At 31.6% G+C, this 25,752-nt stretch overlaps 1 protein-coding gene and 1 long non-coding RNA gene across 8 annotated transcripts; one reads left to right on the top strand and one right to left on the bottom strand.

Moving 5' to 3' along the window:
- Positions 1-4,073: 4,073 nt before the first annotated feature.
- On the bottom strand, positions 4,074-20,012 carry LOC106684261 (transcriptional regulator Myc). Of its 2 annotated transcripts, XM_014426236.2 has the most exons (5): positions 19,808-20,012; positions 17,174-17,366; positions 16,083-16,698; positions 7,662-7,724; positions 4,074-6,248 (listed from the first exon to the last, which is right to left on the bottom strand). In XM_014426236.2, the coding sequence occupies exons 2-5, from the start codon at positions 17,285-17,287 to the stop codon at positions 5,458-5,460; spliced, it is 1,584 nt and encodes a 527-aa protein (XP_014281722.1). In that variant the 5' UTR covers positions 17,288-17,366; positions 19,808-20,012; the 3' UTR covers positions 4,074-5,457. The 2 variants fall into 2 exon arrangements, with proteins under 2 accessions (XP_014281722.1, XP_014281723.1); XM_014426237.2 differs by lacking the exon at positions 7,662-7,724 and having other exon boundaries at positions 19,808-20,011.
- LOC106684262 (uncharacterized) lies at positions 4,126-25,752 on the top strand. 6 transcript variants are annotated; one of them, XR_001343669.3, is made up of 6 exons: positions 4,126-4,262; positions 8,727-8,929; positions 10,620-10,677; positions 12,569-12,628; positions 24,419-24,535; positions 24,619-25,752. It is a non-coding gene; the product is annotated as an uncharacterized lncRNA (long non-coding RNA). The 6 variants fall into 6 exon arrangements; XR_001343668.3 differs by having other exon boundaries at positions 8,727-8,940; XR_010844574.1 differs by lacking the exon at positions 10,620-10,677 and having other exon boundaries at positions 8,727-8,936; positions 24,619-24,888; positions 24,969-25,749.

Genomic DNA, 25,752 nt, shown 5'->3' with positions numbered 1-25,752 from the left:
ATGGCCACGGGGTCTTCTAGTTTAAATTAATGTTTGAAGTACCACCAATGGGTGGTTCCTTCCCAAGATTTTCAAGTGTATATGAAACATACAACATATTTACTTATTGTATTATTTTGTACAGTTGTAAATTACAATAAATAAATAATTAAAAAAAGAAAAAAAAAAAAGAATTTTGAATCAATTAGGACTTTAAATGGACTCTGAGGAGCCTTTTGGTCAGCCCATTAAACGGCTAGGCATCTTTCCAACATCCGCGTCTTAAATTATGCAGAGTATTTTCGTTTTTACAAGCTCATCTACCGCTTGCATCTTACAATGGCTGTTGCATCAGCAATCCGAATATTGCGCTATTGTCCGTAAAAATAGTTTACTGCGTAGTAGTTTCTCACGGGGATAGCTCTAGAAGCTAGTTTCCGTCTACTTAAATGAGAGATATAACTCCCAATTTCCTCCAATTTCAAACAGCTCAACTTTAATAAAAATCATATTCTTATATCATCCTAGTTCTGAATAACGTATCCAAAATATGATATACTTCAAGGGAGAAGACTCAGTGAAGTATATATAATACATTTCATGTATTATATATGTACGAAGCATAAATTCTATTTTAGTGAAGGGTACGAAAAATATCTTAGTTCTGAATCGTATTGTTGCTGCTTACCCGATTTTGTTGCTGATAATATCTGGTACAGCATGAACTATTAAATTTAAATAATTCCAAAGTGGTTAATTAGTATCTGCCATATAATTGTGTGTGGGAGTGGGTAGCTCATTGGTAAGACAATGGACTACTAACTCCAAGGACGGGTTCGAATTCTGCTGTGATAGATAATTATTATCTGTTACTTGTATCCGTTGAGACAGACCTATGGGTTCGGGAGCGCACGGTGGACACCTAGCCTCATAAAGTGGGTACCCTTAATTGGGTAAAAATCTGGCAGTCGAGCGTAATTCAGACTAAATCACCTCCTTACGCAACCGTTAGTCTAGTAACATTAGTTCCTTGCGAAGTATTGAACCCCTGACCCTTCATGGGTTATAGCAGTACAGATTTAATTTAATTTAATTAATATCATTTTGTGTGATTGATTGGATTATCTTTTATTATAATTAATATTGTTTATAATTATAGAAAAATAGTCCGAGTAACGGTGAATAAAGTTACCAAAAACTATTATTGTTAACCAATGTTTGTAGGACATCGTCATGGCGAATGTATTTTTTTATTATATATTTCTGTTATACTTTCGTAAAAGAAGTATGCAATAACTTTTGCAAAGATATGTATTATTAAATGGACAATTCTGAAAACTGTTCAAATTAGATTTAGTCAATAATTTGTCAAATTTAATATCAAATTAATATTGAAATATCTGTTCTGAAACGAGCGAGGATTATTTTCAACGCAGAGTGAATATTTCCCTCCCTTAATTGGGTAAAAATCTGGCGGTCGGGAGTGCTTCTGACCAAACCATCTCCTTTAGCACAACCGTTGGTCCAGTGACAGTACTTCCTTACAAAGTGCTGAACCCCTGGCCTTTCATGGGTTGATTTAATTTAATTATAATTTTTATTTAACGTAATTTTGTGTGATTGATTGGATTATCTTTTATTAAACATAATAATTGTTTATGTTTGTAGGACGCACAGAATACTATTTGATTGAAATATTTAACGTGTTAATAGTATTAAGGTTAATTAATAAACGATATATATATCAGACAAAAAGGTATGATTTCGTTTCAGTTCACTTCATTTGGTCCGAAAACTCAAAAAATCGGATTAGAGGTTTTGGAAAAAAATCAAGCACGGACCACTGTTGTTTAAAGGGCATGTTTTGGGGAAGAAATTCTGCCCTGGTCCTTCTATTTATGATAGAGTATCCATAAATACGTAATTTTACCCCCAAGTAAATTGACTTTCAGTGTTATCAGTAGCAATATGCTTACTAAATTCTTAAGAACTTTTTTTATGAAAATATATTGTATATTTTGTATAATATATTTAGAATAAATTCTCCTTATCGAGAAGTATTGTATGTATAAATAATTTGTGTAATTGGTATTAGATAAAACAGGGTTTATATCATAGCTTAAAGATATTTTGAAAAGTCAACATTATCAATTAAATTCAAAATATCTTTTTTATTCCTAATTTTTATTAACTTTTAAAACTATGCTTTTACGCTTTTAATAAACGCGTGTTTCACTACTGGATTTCTCTAATCGGGAGACCAGAAAAAATATGTTATTGTAAAATAGTTTAATATTCAAATTGAAATTTTCAATGGAAAAAATAGTTTCCAAAAACTTTAAAATTATCTGTTAAATTAAAGATGCTGCATATTTAATAACAATGGCATATAAAATATGTTATACATAACCCTGTACATGTAAGTTATATGTAAATTTTAAATAAAATTATTTCAATAAGGTCTTTATTTGTTTAAGGTTCCATATTTATTTTTTTATTATTTCGTGGGTAATCATGATATCCCTTAAGGTTTTCCACTCGTCTAAGACAACAATAAACAAAAAAACATCATTTTCTGAAATATGGGAATTTTTAAGTCAAATTGAAAAAGTCGTATTTAAAAAAAAAATTAAATTGATAAACATTTACAATTGATAATATTGACATTTGTAATAACATATTTTCAAATGATAATTTTATACCTATATTAGTTAGAATCTTTTTTCTTCTTGCGTACATATTATTTAAATTAAATTTTGTAAATTTAATATAAATCAAAAAACATGTTTTAAACCATAAACGTAATACCTTTTGGATTTCTTTTTGGAAAAAATAAAAAAACTGGATATTTATTCCTCTACTGCGAAATTATGCTTAAATTTAGACATTACTGGTGATTAAAAAAAAAAAATTAAAAAAAAATTATTTTTTTAAAACTTCGTCATTTAAATAAAAGAATTATATTATTGTAATAGAAATATAATGTAATTACGTATAATTATAATGTAGTACATTAATATGTGGTTTTTAGATATTAATTAATAGCAAATCTATGTTTTGAGAGGTAGGAAGGGGTCGCATTAATATTATTTTTTTTTAATTTCGGGAAAATTAAATATATATATAATTTTTTATGATTTTCATTTGCTTTTTTCCTTTATAATAAATGAGTTGGAAGGAGAATGATATGTGAAGCAGAGTAGCCTACTTTCGAGTCGATAAGGAATAAAGTAACGTGTTTAAAAAATGTACGATTAGCGTCTCAAAAAAAAATATCAAAAATTTCTTGAAAAAATCAATTCAAGAAAATTTAATGTGAGAAAAGCTCCTTAAACATTTAGTCTTCCTGGTAATGTTTTCATGACGATGAAAGCAATTTTGTTTTATTTATTGTAAGCAATTTTATTTTCAAATGTTTTGGCATAGTAAAACCTCTTAAAAAGCTTTTTCATTCTTTTGTTATAGTGAGAAATAAAAAAAAAATGTTTTTTTTTCTTTGAGTTACAATAAATTACAAGCCTTATTATAGAATAAAAGGAAAGGGTATTTGGGTTTTAGTATACATACACAACACATTTTGGGGTTTTTAAAATATTGAAATTATATTTTTGTGGATTAAAAAAAAGGAACTACAATCAGTAACTATTTTTCAAGAATAGTTAATTTCACAAATCAATAATCACTCAACTAGCCAATATCTGATATATGAACCCTAAAAAACAATAATAAAATGAGAAACAATCTTTCTAATGGTAGAGATAACAAATTTGAAGGTTTAACTTCCATTAGTAAATGGATACAACAAAAATGAATTAAGTACTTCCAAAAAAAACTATAAAATAAATCAATGATTATATAACAGGTCTAGTTGTACTTTCTCTTTTATAATGTTCTAATTAATATGCAAAGCATCTTTTTTTTTTCCAGCATTAAATTGATAAATAAATCTAGAGACAAACATATGTTTATGCCAGGCTACAAACAGTCATCTGCTGTGATATAAAATAAAATAATGTATAGAGACATTTTTATTTACTGAGATTTTTGAAGGTCAATCCTTCTTTTCTATTATTAGATTTAAATTTATATTATTAAAAAAAAAAAATCAGCTGTTTGAAACCTGAACACGAATCAGTATAGCTGGCAAGGCCCTTAACAAACGAAAATTGACACATAAACAATTCTAATAAGTGTGCCTTAAATAGTAACAAAATAAATTGTAAAGAAACTGGATGGATTTATTAAGTTGCAATGAAATTGGAATGTCGGGGAACCTAGCGCAGGTACAGTTATAAAACAATAGTTTTTTTCCGTTATGAAATATTGTTACTTTTATTAAAAAAATATGAAAATATTAAAAAGTATGTAAAGACTGTAAAACTTCTTTGAAATAACACTTAGCACCAAGCAGTCCAATCTTATACACCTATTTAGATAATTTGTATAGTAATATTAGTATATATGAAGAACATATATTACACACAAGGCACATCAGAGGTATTTCGTAATATATATTCCATACCTGATATAGTAAGCACCTTATCGTACAACCTAGTCTACGCCCTGATATAATTGTATATATGCTAAAATAAACATTTAAAAAAAATATCTGTTTGAACCATTCGTCTGACTTATGATCTTAGCATTAGTTATCCCGTCGAAAGAAAATAAACCAGACAAATATTACAACAATTCAATTTGAATATAATTAATCTATAACAATTCTAATGTTAATTAATAAATCTGTACAATTATATGTTACAATAAATATACAAGACTTGTTTGTCAGCCAGCTGCTAGCATCAAGCTATAAAGCTGCAGTACAAAGACACTATTTTTTAAATATTCCAAACTTATTTTGGTTTACAAAATCCATTAAAGCTAATTTTAAACAAAAACTATTTGTAAAAAAAAATATCGAAGATGCTGTCATTAAGTGTACATACACACTAAAGTATATAAAACCGACAGGCACTTCTAAACATATTTATTCATTATTCCGTCATATTAAATTCAATTTAAAAAAAAAAAGAACAAACAACAAAAATTTTAATCACAAAATAACTAAAACTATACCCATATTGAATTTAAAATAACTAGAAAAAGAATTCACCACTACTACTTCAATTATACTTTTCAAACAAATATTCACAATAATTACAATTATCAACAATTACACAAATTATTTACAAAAATACAGACTTGTGGATTACTTTAATAAAGCTTGTCTATTTAACTATAATAAGAATTTAAAAGAAAAAAAAAAGGCTCATCACTTAATACAAAACTTTCAAAGAGATTCTATGTACACAATATGAAGGCTGACCAAGGCCTCAAAATAATTGGTAACATAAAAAAAAAAAATAAAAAAAAAAGATATGGCATATAAATATAATATATGTACAACTGAGCCTATAAAACTAATGAACACGTTTTCATTTTAACTAAATAACTAAATCAATTATTTATAAAATCACATTAAAGGATTTGTTGTGAATTTTTATAGGCAAATATCCTTCTAAGGTGGGAGAGGGTGGTTCGTAACCTGTCCTGCTCCCTCCTGAGGGCGACAAGCTGTGCAGAGCAGTTCCTATCCTTAAGGTGAAGTTCCCTGACGTAATGGGTGGCGTCCTTGAGGATGGTCACTTTTGCTGCTTTGTGGCTGTCTGCTGTGGCAGGGACCAGCTGCCTCAGGTCCTCGAAGGCGTTCCTCAGATCGACTCTTCTCAACCTCTCCATGTTGTTATGGAGAGACCTCTTCTCAGTGTCGATGAGGTGGCCGTTCGAGAAGCGCGATCTCTTAGGAGCATTGGTTCTTCGCCTGCCGCGGGTGGGTGCTGCTGGAGCGGCCGACCTCTTCCTCTTGATAGCACCATTGAGCCGCCGCGACACGGCCTTAGAGGCGGAGATGAGGCTGCTCGTGGTGATAGCAGAGGCCACTTCATCTTGGATCTGGTTCTGCATTTGCTTACTGGGATTGTTAGGAAGAGTGTGGGCGTTTCTCTGGCCCAGAAAGGCTCTTGCCGGTGTTCTTATCGTCCGCACCGTCGTTACCGTCGTTCTCATTGGTGGTGGTGGTGGTGGTGGTGAAGGTGGTGGTAGTGGCGGTGACATTGGTGGCGGCGACATTGGTGGCGACGTTCGGCTGTTGGAAAGGGTTTCTATATCTACATCTTCGTCTTCACCATCATCCCCTTCTTCCTCTTCGTCGCTTTCATCATCGTCATCATCATCATCTTCTTCATCTTCGACTTCTTCTACTTCTTCTTCTGTAAGGGAAAATAAGAAAAGAGTGAATATCATTCTTTATTTTATGTATCAAAAGATTAATTCAAAGCAAAAATAATAGATCATAGTACAGTTTTGATGCATGCTACATAATATTTATATTTAAAAAAAAAAGAAAAAAAACGAGTTTGCAATGCCTGATTGAGAGAAGATGCGATGGACAGTGTGGACGAGTACCCTGATAATCGGCTCATCGGGGCAATTAGAAAGTACCGAGGGGAAGGCTCATGAATGGGACGGGCGTGGCGGCCTCTATCGACCACAAGGTCAATCACCCACAGCGGCGGAACTACGATGGCTCTAGTGCCCAGCGGCGGGTCCATTGAAGGAATAGAGGATACCTCAAAGACCAACAGATACGGAACAAACCACATAAGAGCTAAATACCGATTATATAGACCATACGACGCCAATTTATAGTTTAAATTAATGTAAACGAACGTATATATTCCAGTAGTTTCGTAGGAAGAATTTATTAGTTCGTAGATAAAACATATATGTAAGAACGATTTAGTAAAGGGGCGAAAATTGTTTGTTGTAAGAGTGGAACTTAACTAATCACTGAAGGTGAACGATGTCCGTGGAAACCGGTTCCTGTGAATGGCTCCAGTTCCAAGCTCCGTCCGGTTTAAAGGGCGCCCTCTTGTTTCGTCCAGGGACAGATAGAAAAAAATAATCTTACACTATCAATGCAGCGCCTATTAAAAGCGGATATAAAGGAAACGATGAGAAGGTAGCAAGAAGCTGTGGTAAATATACCACCTTGGGTTCAAGCACCCAAAGCTTAATGTCTATTCTAGATATTATAAGATGATATAGAACAATCACTAGTCACACCTTAAATAAATAAAAACAGTTATTGGTGTATATTAAAACAACTGTTAATGCCATACGGCTCGTCTAGACCTGACTATTTCTGTCCCGTTTGGTTGGGTTTGTTCCAATGAGGGTGAAGAAACCGCAAGTGCCATCAGACTGCTCAGAAAAGAAAAGAAAAACTACAGGTTGACGCATTAGTTCGTTTACCTGGTCTATCATTTTGGTGGTAAATGGGATGACAAGATAAGACGAATGCGAATCTCGAAGGGAATGCGGTGTAATAGTTCGTGCAGGCTTTTCAGTGCCTCTTCTAAGATACATGAATTTTATTGTACCTTCGGGATACAATAAAACAAAACAAAAGTATGGAAGGAGGAAATAAGTTTTAACTTTTTTAGATAACCGTTAATAAAAGGGAGCTAGGACAGAGAGCCAAGACCCCAAGACTAGAGGGACCGCACCCCAGGGTGGCGCATACCGCAGAAGGCACAATATCGATCCAAGGTCACCGCACCCGCCTCCTGCTCCTGTCTTCTCTCAGGCGGCAAAGGATACACTCTGCGGGATGGACTCACCCTGATATTGAAGTTGAGGATTCCGACGAGGTCTAAGTTTTCTGGGTTCGATTCCAACATACACTGAAAAGGAAACAGTGAGCTTGTACAGTACTACCAAAGACAATAAGCATTTTAAGAAAACAAAAGAAAACATATTTAAACAAAATAAAATTTGACAACAATAATATAATAAATAAAAAATAATAATCAACTCAATAAATTAAAAGACAATGGTAAAAAATTGACAATTCTCCAAATCTACTGAAAGAGACAGAAAAAACAGATAGAAAAAGAGTGGAAGATAAGAGATAATAGAAAGTCGATCATAATTAAAAAATAATGCATCTAAGTCAACTGAATTTATAACCAACATAATAACTAAGTAAAAAGTTTAAACGAAATATCAGAAAAATCAAAAGAGATGCATTCAAAATAGTCAAAGGAAAAGAGTATGCATTCCAAATAATCATAGGAGAGAAAATACATTCGGGATAATCGTAGTAGGAAAACATTGCATTCCAAATAATCATAGGAAAAGTACAATCACTATGCATAAATACAAACTCAGCAAGCATTATGATACTTCCGAATAAAGAAGAAAAAACGACATAGATATCAGCATCCAATAACTCAGACAAATAAATACAAACCTAAAAGAAATAGCCTGTGCAAATAAATTAAACTTTCTTTAAAAAATTTACATGCACATAAAATTAACATTTAAATGGTTTGATAGCTTAGATTAAAAACAAAAAATTAATTTTTTTTTTTTATTTCAAAGGTATTAAAAAATCACACTACAGTCTGGTAGGTGTCTAATATTTATAATTTATCTATATTTCATTTTATTAAAGTTGAATTGAATATCCCAATATTCAATTCAACTTCAATAAAATAAAATATAGATAAATTATAAATATATACTTACAAGGATAATCATTAAAAAATATCTTAATAAAAAGCTATGGTACCATTTTACACATTATAGAAATAAAATTTAAGTATTTTCTAATTGTAGTTTAAAAGTAAAAAAAAAACATATAAATAAAAAAAATTGATTATAAGATGATGTTTGTTTTTCAGGTAGCCAATCAACCATCAATGAAGACGTTAACGCAAGACGCTGAAGAAGAAGCAATATCACTCTGTTTTCCGCGAGCATAAAACCGGACAAAAAAAAGGCAGAAGTGAAACTAAGTTTGACCTAAAATAATCCGGTGAAACTGCACCAAATCGGGTTCAACTTTCTTATAGTACCGGCCAAAAATGCAAACCTGCACCAGTTTGTAAGAAGCAAGTAAATCATTATATTCATTAATATATTTAATAATAAGTCAATCATATTTTGGCCAGAAATGTTATTAAACCCAGTTTAATTTGTCTATTATCTTTTTAACTGTTTGGAAGTAAAAAAAAAAGTATTTTAAGTTAAAATAAATAATACTGATAAATTGTGAGAGAAAATTTCGGTGTTTAATTTTATTTAAAAATAAAACGGTACGATTTTTAATTAGGGTTAAGTTGGGAGCACAACTTCCTCCCATTGTCAACTTACGTCAAAGCTTTGTTCACCAACAGTCGGACGTACCGCATAACCAACATACCACCAGATGGGGTAAAGTTTTATAATATTTATTTAAATTATGAATGCATAAATATAAGTTTCAAATATTTAATTTCTTATAAAAATATATTCAATTTAATTTTTTTTTATTTAAATAAATATTGTTGATATGTGATAATGTAAGAATGTTTTACTAGAAAAAAAAGGAAAGAAGGAAAAAAAAAACAAAAAAAAAAAAAAACGCATAGGTAACAGCTTCGAACCACAACTAAAACTCTGCAACGAATCAGGAGGATGGAACGATACCAACGGACCAAAGAGACTTCTATTACCATACGGGGTCTGGTGGCCGCATCTTATGGTTTGAAAAAATAAATTAATCCTAAAAAAAAATATTTTGAACAAGGAAAATAAATAATTGGTAATTTCTGAAACAAACATTATCTTCTGGCCACCTATTAAAAGTTGAGGTGTAAAAATATGAATGCACTGACTGAAATCTATTTCGAACAAAACTATTAAGGGTCAAATATATCCCAAATTCACTTCTTCTTTTTTTTCATTTACTTTTTAGATAATTGTATTTATGAAATTATTATGAAACCGCAAAAATCTATTAAATGAATATAACTGAAAAAATCGATAATTTTATCAGTTGGGTCTCCTGCACAAACACAAGAATACAGGCAGACGAAACTAACTGGTTGAATCATCGTCCTTGGATTTTGGTGGCCACCTCGATTTTACCGGATCCTTTTGTGTCTTGGCTGACAAAGAGGAACTCGCTCCCCGTGGCGCCTTTCCCTTGCAAAGAGAATTCCCCATAGGAATTCATTCCCCAGAGCAACCACGATAATTAGATTTCTCCACGCCACACATACGCAATCTGTTCTGAAACATCTCCACCTGACCGACAGACAAAGGAGAGGAAACAACATAGGGCACCAGGATCATACCCGACACCCCTCAATTTCCTGCTCCGATATCAGTATCCCCATTCCCTTCAAGAACAACTGACAAAACTGTGACTGATAAGGGAATGTTTAGATAATACAGTGCTAAGGCTGGTAAGGCTTCGAGCTGGGCATAATTTCTTGTAACTGGCACAAGCGTTGAGAGAACTTGAATAAATTAGAGCATAAAATATAATAAAAAATAAAACAAATCTTATCCTTTATACGACCAATTTCTTGTATGTGCGCGAAATACTTTTAGAAATCCTGCGTAAGAGCTTTTAAACCTTCAGAATAGTATCGAGTAGTTGAAGACATCATGATATTGAGAAAAACCTTTAAGTAAAAGCTTTTACAATCTTTACGAAATTATCTAACGATAGTTTTGAAATTTTATCCTTATATTCTACAATACCTTTTAACACATGGAATATACGACTATAAACTTTGGGTTCACAGATGAATAATGGTGCTGACTGGATAGTTATGTCCATCTACTTGGGAAACTAGGCTCGAGGTAGAGTTACACCACTTCGGTAAATTAATTAAGGCTCAATTAATTGAAATATACCGATAAGAATGTTTGATCAATTTAGTTGCTTTATTTTGATACATATAACTCAAGTAGTATTGTTATTTCTTTAAAAAAATTACCACTAATCTGTCAGAAGAGGAATTGATTGGAATTCTAACAAGCTAAAACTCGAGATAAAAATACCGTTATCTCAAAAATTCCCTATTACACATTACGATATGGGCATTTTTTAGGCCATTTCATGTGGAAATTAAGTCAAAATGTTCTTTGAGAAGACGGTGATGGATGATTACTTTACAAAAGGGAATTCAAACCAGGTCTGATCACACCTATAGACCTATGTCCAGATACTGCCGATTTAAAGAGAGAAGGAAGAGGTTTAAAGAGCAGGAGCGGAGAAGATAGAGACGGCCCAAGGGCAGGCCTTGGCTGAGGTTCTCTACCCCAGACTGGGTGAAGGTCAAGCATCCTCTCTCTCTCTCTCACTACCATAGGCTATCGTACTTCTTATCGCCATCCGTCTCTTCTGCAAAGGGGACGGGAGAGTCACCCCTTTCGTTTAATTAGTAATAGAAAGAAAATTAATTAAATTATTAACGTGCTGATAAATACATTTTGCAAATAAGTTTTACATATACAGATTAAAATCGGTACATTCATGGCCTTAATAATATGATATCAAATATTATTCTGATAACGTTAAGATTATACCGCTCTTCCTGTAATGGATTGATACTACAAGGGTGCAAACAATTTTTTTTAATTGGTATTTTCAATAAAAATAATTAACCGTTAAGATTGCCACTTAAAACATAAATAATTAATTTTCTTTTTAATTTAAATCTATTAAATTTGTTTATTTGCGTATCTCTATATCCTCGTATAATGAACAAAAACTGGTCGTCTTAGAAACTAAGTCTTACCCTTCTCTTGATTAATCAAAATTAATCTTGATAATTCTTTTATACTATAACTAATAAGTTTGACAATGACCGTTAAAGTGGTAAGGGCACAACCTGGATTTAAAAATACAAGTAAACAATTCCATGAGCACAAATATTTTTGTGTTTACACTATACACTATATAAATGAATAAAAAGAAAAAAATGCACATTCTCTGTTTACTTACACACTCTAAACACTACTATTCCCTCACTACTAGAGTTTAATTGACACGCGCGAACAGACCGCTTCTACACCAGGACAAAGGAAATCGCTCGTACACCGACTCGCCGTTTTGGAAAAAACCCTAACGCCACGACTGGGCTCTCACAAATGGCGCCATGACCTTGCTGTAGAACAGTCAATAATCCCGCGCGCGGGAAGGCCTTGGGTTTTGGCGGGAGACCGGGAGACCGAGAGTAGGGGTAAAAAGGCGGGAAGGTATAGCCTTCAAGGAGGTTCTTGTCCCGCCGCGGCCGCCACTTCAATCTATCTAGTTCATGTCCGGTGCGAGAATATATTACAAGTTCCTTTGTTTGGTGCCTAACCTTTTATATAATTGTGTATAAATGTATATATAAATCACTGGATCTCGAAAACGTGAGATCTTAATTTGTTAATAAATGCAATACGTTTCGGTAGAAATTTAATCCATCAAATATTGAATAACCTTTAAATAAAAAAAAATCAGTTGAAACCTAACTATAATTTTCTAATAGAACAACTGATTAACAAGTGCCAACTTTTATCAAAATAATATAATGCATTTTCAAACTTTCTGGTCTTATTTCTATAAGTGGAAGTATAAAAATAAAAAATATAACTTTTAGTAATTAAATCAATTCCTTGAAATCTGAAGATTGAAATGAATATAGATGTATAATTGTATGTGATTGCATGCCATAATTCTACATGTATTAATTATTTACAGATATTCTAATTGCTACAACATCGAAGATAAAGGAGGTGGAAACTCAAAGGTTGTTTTTAAGTAAGTTATATAACCTTTTAAGTACTTAAATAAAAATAGTAACAGAGATATAATATAAATAAATTACTTTAGCCCTTATTTAAAAGCAAAATTGACACAAAGAGAAATAATAGCAATTTTTATTTAATACGAATTTATACGTTTTTCAAATCAACCATATATTGACCTAGAGGCTATTTTAATTATATTCAAGATGTTGGGATAGACTAAGGACTGAAATAGTATCAGGAGTATAGAGATCAAGTTGCATATCCAGATCCTAATTGCCTATGAAGTTAAGGTGCTTTACAACAGGCAGTGGATACTAAATCCAGACAGCTTTACTATAAGGTGCCTCATTATCAAAGGAAAAATTGGTTTAAAACAGGATGTTCTACAAGAAGAAAGGTAACATGGTCACTAACTAGAAGAAAAGCGATGGATCATAATTGAGCAGGGCCGTTGCACTCAAGGTAGCAATTAGCTCTAGAAGCGCAGACCGGCTCCTGATTATGGTTGCCTGAGCAAAGAAATAGGCTTTTTATCTACGCTGGGCGGAAATAGGCCTGCTTCAGGATATTCCTGGACCAGGATGGTAAGCCTACTGGATCTGGACTTGAGCAGTACAGACCGGAAGTACATACATACAGCTAAAATATTTTCGAGCTTCACCATACCCAGCTCAAAAAAAAAATATACTATAGGTGAGATATGTATTCCAATGATTAATAATAATGTATTCTGACATTATCAATAATGGGCTAGATATTAAACAATAGATGTTTGCCCACTGGATCATTACTGACAATGTTTCGAAAAAGAAAAAAACCCATTGATTCGATGATCAGGATTGGGAACAACTTCAAGTATTAATGAATGGAGAGTTTTAGATAAGGTTACCCTTCTTATCTTATCGCTTCTTATCAATTTGTTAACCATCTATAATGCAGAAAAAAAAGATTATGCGATTGATGTAGCGTAAAAAAATTTTTTTTTCCCTTGCTGACGAAAGTATATTAAATACTAAGTATGCGAAATTAATTTTGTTCCTTTTTTTTATTTCAATAATTAATTGTTGAAGGCATAGTAATATAACTAACTGGATTGTAGTAGGGTTTTAACGGGACCGACCTAAATATCTGGCAGCAGACTGTATCGATCGTCACTGGAGACGCCAGACCTTTAAGATCTTAATGCTATCAAGGCGTTATGTAAATCCGGCATCTTAAACAAATAGTTTGTTTTGTTTTTTGAGGGACTTATCGAGAGAACGCGCGCACCATCTACCGGCACTGATCGGTATTGACACCGACTGAGAAAAGGCCCATTGAGAGCGCGACAGCGACGGACACTACTACGCTCCAATTCCCTTCCCGAGCAAATGGACCACTTCCCGCGTCCTTGAAGATTCTTCCCGCCTTCTCCCACCACGTTTGCGCGGGAACAGCATATTGCACAATTGGTGCCGGCGTAAAGACTCCCTCCCAGGAAGCACAATTGAATTGTACACGTGCCGCGAAGGACGCTCTGTCAATGGCGATCGCCTTAAGAGTTGTTACTCCATTAAAATTTATTTACATTTTTGCATTCAATAAGAGGTCCAGTTTATTCATGAGAGCTCATCGAAATTCTCAAGGGTAGTAGGTCGCCTGGCATAGTTAGTGAGAATAGCCACCGGTTCATTTCAAATTATTCTATATAAGAATAGCACAATTATCTAAAAAGGAAATCACTAGAGAAAGTTTCCGAGAATGCCCAAAACCGCCGGAGTAGAAATTATCACTTCCTTTGGAGATATGAGACGGAAAGTCCAGCTGATACTAGTACTCGAGGTCGAGAGAACGAGGAAAATGTCAAAAAAAATAACGTTCTAATATTTACGCGGCCGTATAAATAAAAAGGAGAAGTGAATGAATGAGTAAATAATAGAACACGAGGCAACAAAGGAACGCGTAAACGCATCTTAATGGCGCATTCATTACGGCCATTATAATGAACATGTAGTGCTAATACATCGTCTACATCACCAGCTTCGGTCGCGGTACTTCTATACAAACCATTCGGGATTGTTAATGAGCATACCACAAATAGTTGGCACTTCTGATAAACAAGGATTTGTACGATCAAACAGTCAACAACAACAAGGATTTGTACAATAACCGTCAACGACATCCGTCCATCAGCAAAACTCGTCTAAAATGTATGTGAGCCATTGATTGTAGAGAATGTCGACTTTGTGTTAATAACAATTCCATTGAATGAATTAATTGTACATTTACTTCTTTTGACGTCATTGAATGATTGTTAATTTACATTACTTAAAAGAGTTAAAAATCTCGTTCTGAACGGGTCTTTTAAAACACGGCTCATTGTAGATATTGTTGAAAATATAAGGTAAATAGTTGTTGAACGGGTATCGAACCCAAAGAGGCTAGGGATTTCATTCTAAGCATGCGAGTCCTTGCACAGGTCCTTCGCCCCAGCCGCTCCTAGCTCTGCAGGAATTTTGCCAAATGATTTCGTCACCTAGCTAATGCCCCTCGGATAGTTGCACGCGGAAACGTTTTTTAATTACAATATAACAAGAAGATACTTATTGTAAAGTCAATGTGGTATTGCGCAACAGGGTATTCCGGTATTCCATGCGATCGACAGTTTTGAGGCAAGGAGAATAGAGTTACTAAATAACTCAGCCCTCTTAGAAAAGGAAAAGACGAAATAAATTACGTCGACAGATTATGGGAATCGAAGATTTTTTTTTTGCTTATTCTACTAGGGTAAAAGTCTAAATTGCTACCGTGAGAAGGTGCATTTTTAACGGCGTCATCATATTCAAAACTGTAAACACGTTTTTGTGGAGATCATCAAAAAATTGTAATTATGATCTATCGATTACTACTGACCTTTTTTTTATCTATAGAAAGCTAATTATTGGGTACAGCTCTCCGTCGCGGACTGACACAGGGGGGCAGAAGCCCCACGAGGGCATCGCCAAGAAAGCTGATAACACTAATGCTATTAGCAGCCAACATATACCTCAGGGCTCCGGTCGATAGCCTCACCTCCACACCTTCCGGTTTATCTTTCAAATTTACTCACATTTCGAAGTATTAACCGGCTGCGAGAAAATTTGTCATTTACGAGAGAAGGAAATTTTTATTGGGGGGGGGGCGCTTCTAGTCGAAGATCTTCAATATTACCGACTTATGTGGTGCTACGTAAATCTTAATTATCAATATTCTTGTTAATTAAAATTAAATAAATGACATATAATAAGTAATTGAGGCAAGTCTGTACTATGATCATGAAGCAAAAATATAAATTAGTGCATATAAGTAGTGACCACACTAATCTGTCTCGATGAAATAAGATGTTAGTGATATGCCAGTGTGAGCGCATTTAATAATTGATAATTGACAGTTCAGTAGGGCCACCTAAGCGGTTAAATGACGAAACATACTATGATAGAACTTACCTGAATCAGAAGGGGTTTGGACTCCTAGTTCATCGGTCCTCAACTTCTTGTTACCGTAGTTGTGGTCAAATTGTACCGTGGTTTGTTCGGGTGACTGGCATTGTGTTCTCCTGTACTGACCGGTTACCGCCGTGGGCCTGACAGTCTTGATGGCGATAGGTTCGTCTTCGGACTCGGACGATTGCGGTGTGTCCGGCCTGAGGATCATGGTGTCCGTGGTAGGGCGGTTGTTGATTAGTAGCGACCTGCTCATCTGGACAATTACCGTCCTCTTTTTCTCTTTGGAACTGGAAGATTGCAACTTCTGTGGGCTGGCAGTCTGTGGGGGTTCTTCGGTCTTGTGTTCCTTCGAGTCACATACTCCGTTCCACATACAGTCGTGATTCCTTAGGACATCGCCCATACTCGAGGAGCTCGGAGAGCTGGAGGTGCTAGCACAAGACACTGGCGAGAAACCACGGACGTCGGCAAAGAGAGTTTCGAAATTATCTCCCAGTTCGGGAAGTTCTTCGAATTTCTTCCAAAACTCTGCCGTTTCCTCTAAATTGATGGCTCCGGTGACGGAGCTCCAATCCCATTCCGCGAGGTCCCGGTCCCATTCGAAGTCTGCCCCTACCTGAAACCAGATGGATATTATTCCTTTGAATTTATAATTGTTACTCTACTTTACCTAATCATTGTCAGGATTGAATACTTTGGTGCTACTTAATAAAAATTATGTGTGTCAGTGGGAGCAGAGCAGTAAACATTTATAAAGTTGAAATAAAATGACAGAAAAAATTAAAACAAGAACTTGAACACTTTAAATTAAACTTGGTGATTTAATTTGTCAAAAAAAAAAATTCTTCCTGTGGAACTATAAACTAGGATAAACCACTGGGCGATCTATCACGATTCAGCCCTTCATTCAAGTTCACAAACAATATTACTCCTAACCTACTTATTTACATGTCCAACTGAATATACATACTTATTTCTTGCTTGGCACAATATTGTTTGTGCCTTGTTAATATAGTGAAATATTAACACTTTGAAAGCTAAGCTAATTTACACCAAATAATCAAGACATGTATATATAATAAAGTACAGACCTGGTCGATAGGCGGTGGCGGAGATTCTACAGGCATCACGGGTAGCGATACATCTGGGATAGTTGACAGGTTTGGCAGATAAAAGCACTGCAGGTTCGGGTAACCGGACAACATTGCTGCGAAGTTATGAAGAACAGGCCGCACAGCAACTCCACGGCCAAACTTCTAAAATTTCTTCTTAAAATTCTTACGTCTGTAAGTTTATAAAGTACCATTCAGAAACACAGTTCACATTTGGAAGCAAAATTATATCATGAAAAAAAATCTTTAAAATCCCACCAATAATTTTTAATTTAATAAATTATTTATATATTATTGGATAAATTTCAATATTAGATTTAGGAGGTGGTAAAGAATATAAGATTAAATGATGTGCTGAGGCACCTCCGAAGGCACACGTCACTCAGCTCGCCTTGAGGCGGTCATGCACCCTACGGTTCACTCTACTATATAGTGTCTTTAGCAATTATACCGCCTTGTAAAAGTTCACACTATGTACACTATTATTATTATTTTACCAATACATATACCATAAGTTTTCTTTTTTTTATATTTTAGTTAAATCAATATTGTAATACAAATAATATATTTTTAAATTAAATTAAAAATGTCATAATTAGTAAAAAGTTTTACACATAAGAAGTTATTACTTTGGAAATAAATAATACCAATTTTAGTTATAATTTTTTATTCTTTTTAGATGCTTTACAATACAAACTCGTTAATAGTTTCATTTAAAGATGATTTTTATTTTACAAAAAATAAATTTGTTTTACTTAAACAACTTATCGGTTGACATTTAAGGTTAAGCATTGAGTTTATGAATAAATATTATAAAACTTATGTTATAGTTAACTTTTATTTACTTCTTCACTACGACCAAAATTTCATGCTCTAAAAAAGTAATGTTACAATTTTGTGCTCTAAAATCGTTATTTTAGGCTTAAAAAAATTAAATAAAAATCTACATTAAATAATTATATCAGAACCTGATTTTAAAATATATATCAAAATCGTCCCTTAGGCTGTGATACCTCATAAGTTCGAGAAAAAATACTTATTTAAAAAAAAAAAAAAAAAAAAAAACTGCATTCGAAGGTAACGATTCTACATGATTTTATATTTATAATCATAAATATAAGCCTTGTTGTTAATATTTATTGACTTGAAGGTATCATAGCATAAGCGATGGTATTTATGTAAACAATTAAATTATACTTTTTATGAAGAAATATGGTAAATAACGAATATTCATAAATTAGAATGACTCAAAAGACTTTTAATAATATATATGGTTAACATGGCTTACTTAAAAGTAAATTACTAAAAACATTAAATAAAAAAAAATTGTTTCTATAAAATTTTTAAGTGACGTTTTACTATCAAATTCCAAAGGTAAATATTACTCAAATAAATTTTTAAAGCTGTCCTTTTAAAAGTTCTTTTGATTATTTAATTCTAATCACTGTTAAAATAGAGGAATGACAGTCTGTTACGAAACCGGTATCATGTAATTAAAAAACCGTAAGAACCATCTACTCAAGCGATGACTTGGCTGTTGATAAAAAAGCACCAGGTAATTCTTATCTTGAGACAAGGTAATTACAACAGGTGGTTAGAGATTTGGCGATTAATTGGTTAGGATCGATTTTTGTCAAAGTCCAATATTTAATTTTTTTTTGTTTTTAATACAAAATGTATACAGCCTTCAGCGTTTGATAATATTGTAATAATACAAGTATATTTTCTTCATGCGGAAGAATGAATATTTGATATTAAAAGAGAACAAGGGCCGCCTTTTTGACAGGGCGGCAACGGTAGGGCGTTGGCCAGGCAAGAATGCCGGCTGACGTTTAGCCGGCTCCTTCCCAGCCGGTTTTCGGACTTACAAGAACAAATATTTCTTTGAAATTAAATCAGAATATAATTTACATCTATTTATATTTAGTTTCCAAAACTAAATTGTTAGTTGGCGTCAAGTTATTAATTTAAGACGTTAATTATTTCAATATTTGATAACTGACAAATGTCAACTTTTACAACGAATGAATTTAAAGATACAATTAGGCATAAAAGGACCTAAATATTTAAAAATTCCTTTAATATCATTTTAAGATATGTTTAATGCTGAATTAGGCGAACTAATTCAGGTAATTAAAAAAAGTTCGCTATCACATAATGGCTGGTAACCAGGGAGACGTATGTTTATTAACGTATAGTGGGACAATCTAGCATACCAATTTATTTATTTTAATTTTTTAAATAATTTTAAGTCATATGTTGCCATTCTAAAAAATAAATCCTAAATGCCAAATATTAATTTTTTTTTGACAGCTCGACGCTTCACTTAATAAAAAAAAATCATGATTATATCATAATTAAAATTATTTTGTAAAAAATTTAAAATTAAAGAATACAAAAATTTGTCAAACCGGTGTCGCTTTTCGGCTGACACCGGCAACTTCTTCCCGCTAATGTCAATCGATTATCTTGTAATCACTTGTTGCATACCGATTTCACAATGTGAAACACCTCTTAATAACGCACAATGTAAACTTAAAACTAATTCGAAACTCTAAAGAATTCGAAAAATTCCATTATTCAATTATGCCGGTGAGAGTTCTAGACACATACCTGCGATATGCAATCCAACAGACGTTGAGCCGAATTAAGCTGAAGTTTTCTTAAACACAGAGAACTAATTCACTGTAAATCACTGAATACCGTCGAGAACTGACTGGTACTACTAGACATTGTTGAATGACAGAAGGCTTGGAAGAGAATGAGAGAGAGGGACGATGTGCACCAGCCGGCAGCCACTCTGAGACTGACGAGGTTGTGGCAGTATGGCGGGAACCCGGCGCAAAATGGGTCACTCCTGTCAACTCGCTCATTTTACGGTGCCGATTCGGCTAATAGGCTTTAATCTAATTCGGAAATGTTTTAAAAAGTTTGTTTTCTACTTTTTAAACACATTTCTAACAGTTCCCGTCGCTGTCAAGGCCAACTGTCAGTTATATTTCGATATAAAGAGGAACTACTTTCTTGGGAGGAGTGGGGGTAGCCTTACTATTCCTTACTAATATACTATTATTAAAATACCCGCCCTCCCTTACAACTCGTCTTATCTCTTTGATAACCTATCGCGGTGTCTCTTCAACTTAAAAATGGTAATTATTAATTCGATAAATGTAATTATCGATTAAAATATATAATTACTGATGTTTAAATATCACTTTTTTTTTTTTCATTAGTACTATATTGAAAAGTATTCTAGGAGAAGCTATATAATTATTCTTAAGATTTCAAATTTTTGGAAATTAAAAAAAAAAAAAAAAAACCTTCCTTTATTTACAGATCTAACAGCTGTTAACTAGTTCGGAATTAACTGACATTCTCAATCACATGGAATAAATATTGTTTATAATCTAACCAAATAATTCCCTTTACGGATATTTGATAAAGCCGTATATAGTTTTATCATTTAAAAAGAAATTTGAATTGAAAAATCGATTCTAATAATTAATTTTTAGTTTCTATATAGAAAACGACTAATTCAGCAAGAAAAACGTTTTAAAAATTATAGATCTACCCTATTGTGTCAAATATAGTTTTTTTTCTGGTCTTGAAACGGTTTACGATGCAAATTTAAATTAAACAACACTTGATAGCGTTATTATGAAGATGGAAGAATAGAAGAATTGTTCATAAAAATAGATGTTATTGATTTTTTTGGGAGTTTATAGTGTAATTTTTTTTGGCTGGTAAGATTTATCTCGTGAATGATTTCCTGCATTATCAGTCAATTGAGTACATTTAATCTGTTGATTAAAAATTACGGGAAATAATTCCCCATAAAAAAAAAACATAAATTCCTTTTACCCATCAAAATTTACATTATTTATAGAGTGATGATTTAGAAAGAAAAAATTGTTTGTCATTCATTTTAGTTAATGAATCTGAATATATGAGATAACTAAAAAAAGCAAATTGAAAAATTTTACCCAATTTCGTAAAACGTTTATGGTGCATAACTTGTTTACATGAATGGTAAGAGGAAAACACTATAGTTCTGCCTAAATATACTGAGCTTTCTATACGCTGCACTGATAATAAAAATTTAAAAAAATTCGGAATGAAAAGTAGAAAATAATTTATTTTATAACCTTTTTGGTTAGTATTACAAGATATTAAAGGGTTATTAACTCCTCTGAATGAGTTGTTCAGTTTCAAAACCAGCAGAGTCCATTTCAGAGTCTTTTTTTTTCTTTTTAGCGAACACTTTTATCACTATATTATTATGAGGTGAAATAATTCCTTCCAAAATAATTAAATTACATCTGATAAAAAAAAATAATAACAAAGAACAAAATTTAATTTTCAGAATTAATAATTGACTTGAATATGTATATAATGCTTATTAATATATAATGCTTGTATATTTAGGAAAATAAATAATTATCACAATATAAAAGTATTCTAATGATTATAAAATAAGAATAAAATTGAAATTATAAATATTTCTAATTAAAATTTATAAGTCTTTTAGTTAAGGGTATAATTCGTTAAATTTTAATAACTCAATTTTAAAAAATCAATAAATATAATGCTGAATTAACTTATAATTGCTAAAAATATTAAAGAGTAATTTGGTAGATGAGATGAATTCCATTCATTTAAACCTTTAAATTCCCATTTTTAAATGCCGTTGGTAATTTAAAATTTACATATATATATTTATATAGCGCCAGTCTATAGTGTGTAAGGCAACTATTTATGAATGGACCTGCCCGCTGCAGTATCAAGTCACCAATTGAATGAACAGTTAGCCACTGAACCTTATCCGTGATAACCTTCCCACTAATTATAATTGTAATTATTGGTTTTATACTTTTTTTAAATTAATTTATTTATCCTTTAATGGGACCGATATACAGATATTCCGATAATATTGTTTACAAATGGAGAAAAAATATGTAAGAAAAGAATGGTATTTTGTACAGAATTTATTTTTTGAAGTTTTTTGTTAATGTTTTTTTTTGTCATTGATGTATAACAACCTATATTCTTAAAATAAATGTTCTTATATAAAAAGATATTCATTTGCAATAATATTATTAAATGAATGGAATTATTACTACCAAATTATATAATTTTTTTTTTTATGCAGTACTTATATTTATTTTTACATACTATTAATTCTGGTTAAATTGATTCTGTGTCTTCTCGGAACATCTCTTTAATTTCATTGTAATTTTAACATAAAAAATATATATAAAAAAAAAAAAATTATAATTGCCTAAAGTTCATAAATTTAAAATAAATATACAATGTTTGTGCATTTTTGTAACACGATCTTATTTATGTGTATTTTTAAAGCTTTCAATTGTAAAACAAAAAATCTAACAGAAACCAGACTTTTTGAAGTGAAAACCTTTAAAATATGCAACAGTAAGAGTTAAATTATAAAATTAGGTCAAAACGTAAAAAAAAATAATTATTTTTTAATTTTAATAAATGTCATATAATTTATATTTTAAAAATTAAAAAAAACTTGTAATTTTTATAACAAATAAACTAAAAATAATTATTAAGCAGGTAATTTAACATATTAAGTAAGTTCAATCTATTTTTAAAAATACATTCATTTATTACCTGCTTCTCTATTTATTGGTAGAAATTATACTTATAAGTTGTGTAAAATTGTTGATGTACTGTTTTTAAAACAATCAGTGAATTATATAAACGTCCAAGAAGAGAATCAATATTTGTATTAAAAACATTTTTATTTTATTCTGTTTTTGAACTTTAGGCAATTCTATTATTTTTTAAAAAGTTTTATAAAGTATGTCATATAATGAAACAAAATGAAATTTTTTCCCTACGTTTTTACATAATGTTATAATTTAAATTTTTCCGAAGCATATTTTTTCCTTACGCTTTTACATAATGTTATAGTTTAAATTTTTCCGAAGCATATTTATGGGTTTTTACTTCAAAAAGTATGGTTTTTGTTAACCAACATTTTTTTATGTTTACAATAGATAGCTTAAAGAAATATATATAAACAATCAAAAGATAGTGCTACAAAAATGCTATGTTGTTGAATAAGATAAAATAGAAAAACCATTCAATAAGTCAACAACAATCAGAATGATCAATAATAGGCACAACATAAACTCCAGTTAGAATTAAACAAGGATAAAAACTGGAAATAATAAAAGAAACAAATAATGGCTATTTCAGTGTATGAATAGCTGAATGAATCCCACCAAATATGTTTATTAAATGCTAGAAAGAATTTACTCCAGTATATTTCATTCCTTTCATTCATACTCAGACAACTGAGGAGTTCATTAATGAAATTAGTGAAAAATAAATTCATTAAATTAACTATTGAGGTTTAAAATAGAATGAGAACATTAAACATTTTCAAAAATACAAACCTACACATTAATTCCTGCCGGTTCATGAACTAGGGCCATTGTTTGGCTACGATTTCCAAGAAGGTTCCTTCATGGAAAAGGCTTGGCTGCCAGAACGAACAATGCCCATACAATGCTCATTATTTACACTCAACACTTATTAATTTTTTCAGTAGCACATTCCACAAATTCCTGCATAATCTTCATAGTTAAAATTATCAAATTAATTATTAATATATCTGGAGCATTTGTTTATGATGGACCAGATTCATCTGATATAGATGCACATCAACTAAATTAAAACAATAATTTTTTAATTCGATAGTACTTTCGAACAATTTCACTGAGAATGTTGATTAATCTCAAATCTCCACCTCTCTCGACATAGAGTTTACAAAAAAAAAATCTTCCTCCCGACTGCTCAGTAAAAAATAAATAGATTAGAAAACTCAGGCAAATAGTTATTGAGTTCGACTTAAGAGAGGCCATGAATCAAAAATTTTGTTTTTAGATTCATTCGATTATTTCATATTTTTTTTTTCAAATAAACAAATTTTTAAATAATATAGTAATAATGTAATTTTAAAATTAATTTATACGATTCAACAAAACCTTAACTACAACAAAAACCGAAAAACTTCAAGAGTTCTCTAATTAAAAACTCTCCAAATGTCATAATTATAATCTTATACCAAAATAATTGAGGTCCCATCAATTTATAACAAGAAAAAAATCTCACATTATTTAAAAAATTTCCTATAATATTTTCAATATCAGCGTTTGTTTAACATACGATATTTTTATATTATTAATTTTTCAGATTTCCATTGAAATGGCGGTGAACTGAACTGAAAATTGCAGAATAATTGGTCTCCTCAAATAAAAATTAAGTAATTTAGGAATCATGAAAGGAAGGCGATTTTACAGAAATTATTGCGTATGTTTGCTTTTGAATTTTTTAAATAAGTTATATAGTGTATAATAAATGTACGACTTTATTTTTTAAATGTTTGATTCCAGAGATTTATGGATGGTATTTTTATCAGATACGATGCAAAAGAAGTAGGTTCTTCCTTTTCGAAATATATGAGCAGCAACAGGAAAAAAAAAGGAAAATAAATTGCAAAACCATAACTTCAGGAGCCGGCTGCCCATAATTAATAAGAAAAAAAGTTCATTTAATTATTATTATGCCTCGTAATCAGTGACGTTGCTGAGTGCTTACCTCCCCTTAAATAATTTTAAAATCCAAAAATCCATAAAATTTGAGATTTGAGAACCCACTTTAAGGTGTGCAAATTGTAAAGCATTGTACCCAAAGCTTTACGAAAATTTAAAACAAATATTCTATACCTAATTTCAATTTTCAGAACTTTAAAAACTATTGTCAAGTGTCAACATTCAACAAGAGAAAAATTCAAATCAAGAAATTAAAAATAAATTCAGGAAAATTAAAATATTTTGATATCGTCGAGAAAGCTCAACATGACAGAAATTTTAGATTTTGTTCCCTTCTTTCTCATTAAATATTGCAACAACTTCCCTCAGTTCGTAAATCAAGTGTTAAATATGTGACTATAATATGGTCGTAATGCATTTTGATTTTTTTTCTTTTATTTAGCATAGTAAACAATAAAATGATTATAATACAACCCACCTGTTTTATTTTCAAATCTGTAAGAAATAATACTTTTCCATGAAAATTATTATTTCGTGTCGGGAAACTAGACCGATATATAAAGTTCGTAAAAATGTCTTGTTATGTGATATTGATTTTTTAGGTGTAGTCCAATAAATTTCTTTATTTAACAAATGAGCGAAGCGAAACTACAGCTGTAAAAATGATGTAAAAGATTTTGCGTCTTCATTTGATGTCTATTTTAAGAAAGTGTTTAAAGTTTAAGAAATTATGTGCCCGAAGTTTCAATTGCTTATTGAACAGAAACTGAACTATAAAATTTTTAATTATTCATAATCACGCAATAATTATTGATAATTTCAAAATTTTGAAGCGTAGTTCAGACATTCAAGGCCGTAGGTCAATTTGAGGCGTAGTTCAACTGTTCAGGCACAGTTTCTTTCTGTAAGTTCGGTTTCTATACGTAAAAAAATCTTAACAGTTTTAATTGAATTATCAATGCATGAAAAAACAGA

Source organism: Halyomorpha halys, unplaced genomic scaffold (assembly GCF_000696795.3).
Source record: "Halyomorpha halys isolate HHAL.00 unplaced genomic scaffold, Hhal_1.1 Scaffold560.1, whole genome shotgun sequence".
Classification (NCBI taxonomy): Eukaryota; Metazoa; Arthropoda; class Insecta; order Hemiptera; family Pentatomidae; genus Halyomorpha; species Halyomorpha halys.
Note: the sequence above shows the minus strand (reverse complement) of the source record. Positions and strands in the feature narration are given on the sequence as shown.